Source organism: Apis cerana, linkage group LG6 (genome assembly GCF_029169275.1).
Source record: "Apis cerana isolate GH-2021 linkage group LG6, AcerK_1.0, whole genome shotgun sequence".
In the NCBI taxonomy this organism is placed as follows: Eukaryota; Metazoa; Arthropoda; class Insecta; order Hymenoptera; family Apidae; genus Apis; species Apis cerana.
Window position 1 is genome coordinate 2249359 of NC_083857.1, and position 12092 is coordinate 2261450.

At 23.3% G+C, this 12092-nt stretch overlaps 1 protein-coding gene across 1 annotated transcript in view; it reads right to left on the bottom strand.

Moving 5' to 3' along the window:
* Nucleotides 1-9305: 9305 nt before the first annotated feature.
* LOC107993526 (cytoplasmic dynein 2 heavy chain 1) overlaps nt 9306-12092 on the bottom strand; it is a 41727-nt gene continuing 38940 nt past the window's right edge. Inside the window, exons 43-45 of the mRNA XM_028664664.2 lie at nt 11055-11296; nt 10440-10734; nt 9306-9769 (exon numbers count right to left, since the gene is read on the bottom strand). Of these exons, the coding sequence (XP_028520465.2) occupies nt 9480-9769; nt 10440-10734; nt 11055-11296 (827 nt within the window). The 3' untranslated portion in view covers nt 9306-9479. The remainder of the gene's footprint in view (nt 9770-10439; nt 10735-11054; nt 11297-12092) is intronic.

The window sequence follows — 12092 nt, forward strand, 5'->3', positions numbered from 1 at the left end:
TATTTAATTTAATTTATTTAGTTTTTATCATAAAATAACAAATCATCTTATTTATGAGAAAGACATATTATATCTTTAATATTTAATATATAAAATATTTTTTATTAAATTACATCGATTTATTTCTTAATTAATTATTCGTTTATGATACAATAAAAATTGTATTATGACTGTATTATTTTATATTATTATATTCATGTTAATATCTGTTATTATTTATATTCCATCTCTGATATTATTATAAAACATGGTTAAAATAAGACTTGCAGGTTATGCACCGAATCTATCATTCTCATCGAAAACATTTCATTATCTAATTAAAACAATCCTAAGTTTATGAAATATTAAATTGTTATTAATGTTATGGTTATAAGTAGATCGAATAATAAAATTTCCAAAATGTATATTATTTAATTAAAAATAATTTTAATTAAAATACCATTCATGAATGCCTTACCTTTTCGACAGTTAAATGTCGCCACTGTACTTTCGATCTATGCTCGTAATGCTTCACGAGCGAGCATTAGGATCAATTAAGACAAGCGGATTTTTCGCGTAAGTATTTTTCTCTCGCGTTGAAAATCTTCTTTTTGCTTTACAACTGTAAAAGCAAAAAGCATATGATACGAGAGAGCGCAACTCGAGCTAATTTTCACCCGTAGTGAGTTTCTTTCGCGAGCTTTGTGACATTTAACTGACAGAAATAATAATAGTGAAAAATAACTGTGCGACAAAATCCGCTGCTCCGCATCGAGCCTTAACATTTGCGGCGTTCACTTCTTCGTTACTAACCCTTTCGTTACTAAAGGTGACTATAATGGCCTGATGTTGAATGCTGTTTGTATACCAGTGGCAAAGTTGTGCACAAATCGATTAAAATTTGCGATTGAATTACGATTAAAAAATTAATTGTTAAAGAATTCGTGAGATTAATCGTCGAAAAAATCATGATTGATTTTATCTGGATTAATTAATCGGTTGCCGATTAATCCGCGATTAAAAAAATTCATCGTAATCGTTAATCAACTTTGCACGATATTGACTAATGGTGACTCTGGTCACCCATATAAAATTTGCATTATAGTTAATAATGGAAATAGTTGACTATTATTAATATTTAATATGTAGTCGTAAGTGATATTTAATATTTTATATATATATATATATTTATATATATATTATATCATATATTATATATATATATATATATATATATATATATATATATATAAAATTATTTAATAATTAGGGTGACTATAGTCACCTATGAAAATTTCTTATTATAGTTAACAGCTAGTAGTAGCCAATTAATATTTAATGTATTTATAATTAATATTTAATATATTGATGACGAAAGGTAATTATAGTCACTCATGAAAATTTCATGTTAGTTATTATAGCAACTATGAATACAATATAAATTTATAATACAACATAATATCTTTAGGCTAAATAACATTATTTTGTTTCATTATTTTGATATATAATATAATATCAATTTACAGAATAAGATTTCTTTTTATTAAAATTTTAAATATTTCAAAATAACCTAATAAATTTTAATAATTACTACATGTATAATAATATTTAAAATATAACGTTTTTAATGCCATCCTTGTCTCGAATCTTCTTCGAATTAAACTGTGGAAGAGTAAAATTTATAACCTATACTTTCTATCATAAATCACTAAAACACTTGCTAAAATAAAACTCAAAATATGTTACTTATTAAACCAGATTTATAATAAAATTTTTACAAAATATAATATAACTTTGTTCTTATGACAAATTTGTTTAATAAGCATCATTTGTAATTATAATATTCATTTTATCTTAATCCTAAATATATAAAGTATTCGGTGACCTGGAATATATGGAGACTGTATGAAAATAATAGTATTAAATAATTTATAGAATTTTATTAGTCAGATGTTTGTTTATGATTCGTATGTATATGTATTATATATTGATACGTTAATTGCCGAATTTTATAGTACCGAATGTATTAGAATATTACCGTATATTTTGTCACGATAAAAAGATTGTAATATTCATATGTATAATATACATACTTATATATGTATAATAATATCTATTATTTAAGCGAAATATGGCAGCTTTTTTAATATTTTACATTACTATGACATTAAAGATATCGAAAATATTATAAATAATTTATCGAAAAGAAATTTTAATTGCCATTCGAGTTTATATGTTAATTTGAACGAAAGACTAGCAATTCGTATATTGTTATATTCTGATAAAGTGTAGCGAAAGGGTTAAAATGTATTATTTGTTAACAATGATATAATATTACTTCGTGATCCCTTAACTAGCGCATTTAAAACGATTATAGCGATAAATTACGTGAACGAAAGTTCTATCGTCGAATATATTAATTTTATTATATTTCATGAAATGAATTCATCTTTCCTTTTTTTTTTTTGAAAAGGAATTAAACAATTGTAAAATAAAATTGATGATATTTATTTATTTATAACCTTTCTTGTTTCTTCTTTTTATTATTATTATTATAGAACTGATATTATAAATTTTTTTTCAAGGAAAAATTCTCAACTCAAAAAATTTTAGAGATTTAGTATATATATATTATATATAGATCCAAATTTATTTCTTTAGGGAGTAAAATTTATTCCTGAAAATTTGATTTTTCGATATTTAACTTACAAATTATAAAAAATAGAAAAAAGTTTTTAGATAAAAGTTAAATAATTCTGTGATTGAATTTTGATTTATTTTATAATGCCACTTTCTTAAATAAAACTTTACTTAGAAATAGAATATTTAATCTAAAGTAATCTAAATCTAATTTAATCTAAAGTTTTAAAAACTTTTAAAAAATTTTATTTTATCTAGTTATATTTATAAACATCATTTAAAATTTAACAAATTTTTGAATATATTTTCTCATTTATCGTTTTAAAAATCATTTTAAAAATAATTACAAAGATATAGCCTTTTTTGAATATTTTCAGAAATTTTTATGGCATTATTTTCAAATTTGTTCTAAACAATCATGATGATTATAAATTTAAATAATATTAAATTTCATCATATAGATTTTAAAAACTTTCATTTTGAAACATGAATTTAAGAAAGTACTTTTCCTATCCTTTCATTTTTATTATAACCAATAAATAACCAACGATTAAATCAAAATATTCTAATTCTCTACAATCACAATTTTTATTGCATATAAAAAAAAATTATTTAAAATATTTTCATTTAATTTAAAATGTAAAAAATAAATTAACAATTGTTATAACAAAAAAAAATATTTTTAAAAACAATGTTATATATCAATAAAATAGAACAATAAAATATATATATAAAAAAAATGATACATAACAACGATGATCGAATAAAATAAAATCTAAATATATATATATATATATTTAAAAGAAGTTAAAACAATTTTAATCAAACTTTTTCTCAGTATTTTCTTTGAAACTTCCAACAAAAGAATTTCTCGAAGAAGAATTAATGAAACGAAATCCTAAGTTTCTCTTTTGCAATCTCTTCAAGTTTAATAGTAACTTCGATGCGATATTACTTTCTTCAGAATATTTTTATAAATACAGCAAAAATCAATATTTTTATCCAATTTTTTTCCCTAAATCAGAAATAACTTTTACAATCAATAAAATTCTTTTATATTATTAATTATTTGTACTATTATTCTATTTCACATATTTTAAATTTATAGAAAATTTGTAGAAAAAAGAAATATTCACGGTGGTTGAATTTCTACATTAAAGAAGAGATATTTTACGTATGTTTTAATATATATTAATATATTCGTGGAATATTTTTGAAGAATCGATTCGAAAGACTAAAATACAAAAATTAATATATAAAATTTTTAGTTACATTTATTTATTAAATTATAAACAATTAAAATTTGGTTTAAATGAAACAAAATAGAAATAAAATGAAATTTATTTCCATTAATTTGCTTCAATTGCTTCTAACTTAATAAATAAGTTTCATTTTTGTGTACCAATTTTTATATCCATTTTGATCTCTATCAATCTTTCAAATATGTCCATAAATTTATATAACACTCTATACATTCCATTAAACTTCAGAAATATTGAGAATCATAAAATATGTCATTTTGTCCAGGAATATAGGAACGTGAAATATGCATTTTATTTTTTAATGTAGCCTCATAATAATAATAAATAAAAAAAATCAAATGAAAAAGTTTGAGGAATTTTATGTATAATAATATTACATAAAAATAATATTATGAACATATAGAATTTTTTATTTTTATTTTTCTAAATAAAATCAAAATCAGAATACTCAAACCAAAATACTCGAATAGTAATCCGAAATTTAATATGAACTTACTTTGAAGAAAAATAAGTTATGAAACTGTATCTTACTAAGAAAAATTTTAAAGATTTTGATATATATAAGTATAATATCAAAATAATCATGATTATAATTATTTGTGAAATGAACAATTTATTGTTTTGCGATATACAATTTCCGGATCCATATAATAAGCTTACAATTATTATGATAGATAATATATCTTTATAATTTATTTTTAAAATCTTTGAAAACTTTTAATTATATTACTATCAACCGAGAATCTTATATATTTCTACCAATTTATTCTTTCACTTTCTCTTATCATAATCAAAGACACGAATATTTCAAATCTTCATTAATACGCTGAAATATACGATTAGTATAATATAACTTACTTTTCTATTTTTTTAAAACTCATAAAATAAATTGAGATAAACACTCGTTTTAATAGGTGCGTGTAGTAAATTATTATACAATCAACGAAATATAAAACAGAAGAAAGAAGAATTTTTTCAACAAAATTATCAATAATAATTGAAAGATTGTTACAATTGTCATAATATTTCAAGCTGACATTTCAATCATTGTCAAAACTATCGATACTACGCATAGATCGAAACCTTGGTGTATCAAGTTTCTATTCTGTCTCGTATTCGTAGCCTTTCCTCCTCCATAGGTTATGGATCATAAACCAATTCGAAATGGAGCCGGAGGGATGTTTAATCGATTCGCATGACGATTTTAGCCGGTAGGGTTAGCTGTGCGCCATTAATTTAGACTGCAACTAGGTCTGTTTTGACTGCAGAACGGGAAACAAAGAGGCCACTGTTAAGTACGCCATGCATTGTGAACGTCGACCTAAATACTCCGATTTTCTCCCTCGGTAACGAGCCAAGGCTTAGTCCCGTTCGTATTTCGTTTTCACGAAAGTTTGTTCTCTGTGCTCTGTCCTCGTGGGCTGAGTTGCGAAAATTGTTTCTGCTGAATTGATCCGAAAAATTGCGGTGTAAGACTAAGCTCGAGCCTTAATTAACTCTCCATCGTTGGTCGCAATGGTGGTTAATTGGTGGATGAGTAATTAAGCGGTTTCTGAGAAATGCATTGAAGACCTGCCCCGTTCCTTGAAGTTTTAGAGGAAATTATTTTAATTTAAAATTTGAAATTTAATTTAATAATTAGTAATTTCACTGAATCATCCTTAAGATGAATTTTTTTTTCTATTAGAAATGAATAGAATATTATGATAGTTTAAGAAAAAAATTGTGTCCAATTTTCAAACTGGCACTCCATAAAAATTATAATTATAACAATTTTATTATAAAATATATAAATGTAAAAATTATTTTGTTTTATTATAGTATTATATGAAAAATGAAAAAAAATCAACGAAAAAATGACTTATCTTGTTTTCTTGTCTGTATGGTTTTTACATTTTTCTATTACTATGCTTCTTTTAACTTCTTTTAATTAAATAATAATATATAGAATATTCAATTTTTAATATATACTTCTCTTTATTTCCAATATTCAGATTTTTAATTTATAATTTCGTTTTATGTAGAAATATATGTCCTTGGCCTATCAAGAAAAAAGGATTAACGTTATATCATCTAATATTAATTTAATATTTCTGTGAAAAAAAGTAATTTATTAATAAATAAATTAATAAAAACTAAATTACGTTTAAATTATATAATACATCACGATAATAATAAGAAAATAATTTAAATTTCAGGGAATGAACCAATTTACTATGATAATTTATTTATTATGATAGCATTATTGTAGTGCGTCATCTATAAACCAAGATAATCTTTCTGATTTAATCAACGATTCATTAATGATAATGCAAATTCAGTAAACTATCTCATCCTAATACATATTTAATATAAATAAATTTCATGGAGTTGATTAAGCACTTTATTATTATAAACTATTCAGAATCCGAAATTTGATGTTATTTATCATATAAATTGATTATTCATAACTCTAATAATTTGCATTCATTAGTTAACTCAACAGCTTATTACTCGAAATTTAAGGTAGATAAAAGTCTAAGTTTCCGGAATATTTGATTGGTTTAAGCGGATACGGATCCTTTTGGTCGAAGAAGTTGCTAAAGTCATTCGATTTTCTGGGTCAGAATTTCCAAACTACTTTTCAAAATGAACTTTACATCGTACTTTTAGTTTGACCTATACGATCTCCATGAAGATTTATAGTCGAACTTCTTCAACTATAATCAAATCATTGATATTACTTTCGTGAAGTTCCGTTCAATCTCATGTACGATTTGCTCTTTTAGCGATATATTATTTATTTTTATGAATGGAGATCATTTAAAAAAATATTAATTATATTTCTCGTTTTTTATAAAACGAAAATATATATAGCAAAAATTTAAAATTAAAATTGCATTCTTGGAGATATTTTTTCATAAATTTGATAAATTAAAAAGAAAAATTATTTTCCTTAAATTATAAGGTTTAGTCTTATACGAAATGATTAATCGACTTATTAAATTTTTTATTATTATTATTTTTTTATTATTTCATTTATAATCGAAAAAAGAAGAATGTAACTCTATGAAATTCTTTTTAATAATCATTTTTAATTAATTTCTAATAATTATTAGTAATTATTATTATCCACTTTATTTCATTGTATTTGAATATTTGAAAAATAAAAAATATTTTTATTTTTTAATAACTTCATTGTTATTTAAAATTTTATAATAATGGATAACAATTGTTCAATTATTTTGAAACAGGAAACCTTTTTGTTGTATCCCAGTAATAAAGACGATGTTTTATTTATTATTCTCTTTTCCTTATTTAAATTAAATGCAACAAGTTGTATCCGCAGGAATAAGAACATTCTTTAATTAAGCTTTGTTTCTTTTTTCTGCTCTTTTTTACTAAGCTTCCGTTTCTTTTCATGCAAATAACTTTCGGTTTCGCTATTTTGCTATTATAATGCGAACCAAGCTCCTAAATAGTTTAAATTCATTATTTAGTTAAATAGCTGTATATTTTTATTTTATAAAAATAAATATTTCCTTATGAAGAATAAAGTTTTTAATAGTCAAACGTTTATTTGTTAATTTATTTGTCAATATATCTGTTTCATTTTTATTATTAATTATATAAAAAAATATTTAAATAACGGTTATATATATTAGTATTATTTATATTGCATTATTCGAATATTCTGCTTTCGCAAATTAAATTAATAAAATATAAATTTATTTTCAAATTATTTTTTAAAACTCGATGTAATATGATACAAAGATTATTTATAACAATGTATCCTATTTATTTTGTGTGCATACATTTTCATCTTTCCTTTTCTAATACACACATGCATTGAAAAATTCCTTGTTTCTTGTATTAGTTTTAGATTCAGATTTAAAATAGAAAAGAATCTAATATTCTCGAAACTAATGATTTTTAGATCCATGTTTATTAAAATTTTTTTGCCTGAAGTTCAATAAAAATTTTTATAAATGCTCTATATAAAATAAATTTAAATCTCTTTCTTAAATAAATTATGTATATGCATATATGCAATATAATTTAATCAATATTACAAGTAACTAATACAAACTACAATTATAATATAATTTTTAAATTAATCCATTATTCGTTTATTATATAGAAAATAGTTGAATGAAGTTTATAAATATAATATTAAATTTTAATTTAAAAATTTTGAAAAAATTTAATAACAAAACGGATAAGATTTGAGGATATGACGTAACGAAAGGATTAAATATTTCGATAAAATTTATTGATAAAATAACAGCTTTCGTGCACGAATTGCACGCGAATTTCTTAGTTGCAAATTTGGAAAAAAATTATCAAGAGGCATAGAATGATCAAGTTCTATTGTTTCGCAGAGTCTTGACTTGTATAGATTTTTACGCGTATGTGTATTTTTCAGAAAACTTGAAGTGAATTATAACTTTATATCGTAGAAGCGCTCGAGAGTTTTAAAGGGAATACGTGTAAGCTTAAAAGAGCAATTGAAAATATTCCGATGCATAACAAGCATGTATAAACATGCCAACGATAATTGTGGAAGAAAAGAGAGAACAAAACTACAAACTACAATATATTTATGTTGGGTTATTCACGATTTTTTTTTATTTTTAACTACGTTTTTTGTTTGGAAATTTTTAAGTGAGAATAGATATTTGTTAATATTTTATTTAATATTTATTTATTAAAATATGCCATAGAGTTTAAAGAATGAAAATTGAACAGTTTCTTTATGAATAAATGATGAGTTTATTTTAAAACTACACCAAATAAATCTTTATATCTGTTATAATATTTTGATTTATGTTCTATAAGTTATTGATTTATTCATAAATCAGATATATTCAGAACAAAAGAAATAATAAAGTAATGAAATAATTTACGTTTATATTCTACATTAAATTGTTCTAAAAATTCTTTTCTTTTTATTTAAAGCACATATAGTGATCATGATTTAAGAAATATATTGTCTTCTGAAATAATATTAATGTAATTAGAAAATTGATAAGTTATATATAGATTTCTATTAAATAGGATAATCAGATAATTTAATGATTCTCCATAAAGATTCTTTCAATTTACATTAAATTAAAAGCTTTTTCAAATACCATCTCAAAATTATTTTAAAAAAGTAGAAAATATTCTAAAGAAATGAAATTCTGATACTAAGATATTTTGAACATAAAATATATAAAATTTTATAAATAATAAAATATCACGTGAGATTCGTTATTTTAGAAAAATATATCTATATAGTATAATATAATAAGAAAGTGAAAAAAACTTTTGGCAATCAAATTCTATTGAATTAAATTATAAAACAAAAATTTCATTACATTAATAAAAAAATATATATTTTATTTGTAAATAAAATTGAAAATATTGTATTCAATTCGACAAATAAGGTAATAAACAAGATAATCATGTACAAACCAATGTATTAATTAGTACAGTTTTATACATTAATGCAATACAATAACAATAATAGTAATATAGAATAAATTATGTTCAGTTATAACTGTAATGTACATTTTGCATAAATTCTACTTAATGATGCCATCTATTTGCATTAAATATATAAACAAGATATAGAAACTAAGTCAATTTTAGATGAAAAGCAACACCTCGACGTAACCAATTATCGTGTTCCTCTCTAAGACACCCAACCGGAAGTGAGCAAATTAATACATCCCTTTGCGAATTCGCGTAAACTGGAATATTAACGATATCTTTTACGTCGTTTCCTGAATGATAATCTATTTTATCTCTTGCTTTATCCTCGGTGCAATTTTCGGGTAAGAAGGCAATTTGGCAAGTCGGCGCAGTTGCAATGGAAGCTGCGTTTGCATCTAAATCCTTCAAAGTGCCGTCTTCTATTAGAGCTCCTGAATATAAAATATTTTGTATTTTATTAAGTAAGTCTCGTATCGTTGAATTTATTTTTGCTTAATCTCAAATAATCTACGCATAACATTATAAATTATTATTTAAATTAATATATATATTTTAGAAAATGTATATTTTATTTTTGAATTATATGTATTATTGTTGACGGAACATTAACGATAAATAAATACGTTAACAATACGAGGATTACAATGGTAATTGTGCGATATAAGCAAACTTTTTTATTATAAAAAAAGGGGGAGATTTCTTTAAAAATATTCAAAAGAACAAAGATATAGAAAAAAAGAGAGACAGATCTCTTTGACACAGTTAACAAACTGATCAGCAATTAATAAAAGTGAATTTTACAAGAAAATCAAAGTGAAATTTTACAAGAAATGAAAACAAAATTAGAGAAAATGAATATAAAATAAAAATTATTGAAATAGAATCAAAGAAAATTCGTTCTTGACTTGATCATGAAATATGATCCCGAATTACAAGAAATCCTCGAAGACATTTATTAAGAAATTTAACGTAATATCACTTCTATAATTCTATAACCGATATACTATGTATTTAATTATTTAATTTTCCTTTAATTTAATTTGACAGATCTGGCTGGAATATTTAGATTTTTTTTTTTTTAGATTAATCGAATGAAATTACCAGATATTAAAAGTCCCTCGACGACCAACGATATCTTCCAATCGTCCTTCCTGTCATTTTCGAACCAATTCACGCAAAGACGAAGATTCTCCATAGGCTGTCGCGTTTCACGCGCAGTGTGCTGTTTAAGAACAGTCAAAAATGCCCGCGGCCTTGCTAATCGCGACATATCGACGACAGGTAAAAATTCGGACAAGAATCTCTCCAAGGCTTGATGCCTAAGTAACAAGCCTTTAACGAATGATAAAATCTCGTTTGGGCCATACTTCCAGTTTTCCATCCAATGCTTGGGAGTCTGGAAATTGAAGATGCTAACTGGCGCTTGATTCTCTAACTTTAACCCAGTTACAAAGTAAGGGTTACTGTAAACGAGAATAGTTTCCAAGTTGATACTAAGAATGGATTATAAGCGACACATGTTTATGTTGTACAGTTAACTTACAGCAAAACTAACTTCTGAACCTGATTTAAAGTAAATTATAATAATAATTAATATAAAATCTGAAATAAATGTTGTTGAATTTATAATAATTTTGAGGTGAAGATAATTTATTTATGTATGAAAAAATATTTTAAATAATTGCTGGAAAGAAGAAGATTAAGTTTATATTTTACCTTGGTATCCTCGAAACGAGCCGATTCCATATCGACACGAATAAGATTCAATGTTTTCTTGGTCAAATTCATTTCATCGATAAAGAAATTTTTCAACGGATTTTTATTTTTCTCTTGTTCCACTTTCGATGACCCAAATATCGAACCATTGCGATCAATCAATTCTTTCAAATCCCTTTGAATTTTCATTTCCATTTTCTTGCTATTCTTGTCGTCGTTACCAGACACTTTGATTAAAACACCTATCGATAATTTTATGAAAATTTATCTGAATTCTCCGATCCTTTGATCTTTCATTACCAATAAAGGGTTTAATACAAAAGAGAGTAATGCCATAATGACAGCGTTAAAAGATATTAAAGCTTTTATGAAAAATAATGTTTCAAAGAAATTAGAATTAATTAATGTAATTAGAATTTTTAATGTAAACCTATTACTATAAAGATAATTTCGGAAAATGTTTTCTTATTTTATTTTCTTTTTTTTTATTCAAATTTAAAAATTGAATTAAAAAATAAGCTTTTACAAAAATTGTTTTCATTGTTTTAATTAAGATATTTCACGTAATTATTTTACTCGACAAAATACACATTTCTTACACATTTTATTTATATATTTTATAAATAATTTGAAAACGATAAATTGTAAATTTTTATTTATAGTACATATGCCAATGAAATAAATAATAGATAACGTAGAAGTTATATCTTTCAATTTTATCATTATTCACGCAACGATTGTGTTTATGTGCAGCAATTATAAATATTAGACAAGAATTTCATGATGTAATTCTCTCTTGCACAGAAATTAAAATAAGAAAAACAATCATTTATACGTGTAGTTATAATAGAATTGAAACGTAACGTAGTTAAATGAAGAAATAATAAACAAGAGACGTTGAGATTAATAAAAATCTTATTTTTCATATTATGATACATTTTGTATCATAATAGCCTCTTTCCCCTTTCAATTATCAATCATATAGTTTGCATATGTATTCGAAACCACATCAAAAATCGAAAGAAGTTCCTGATATTA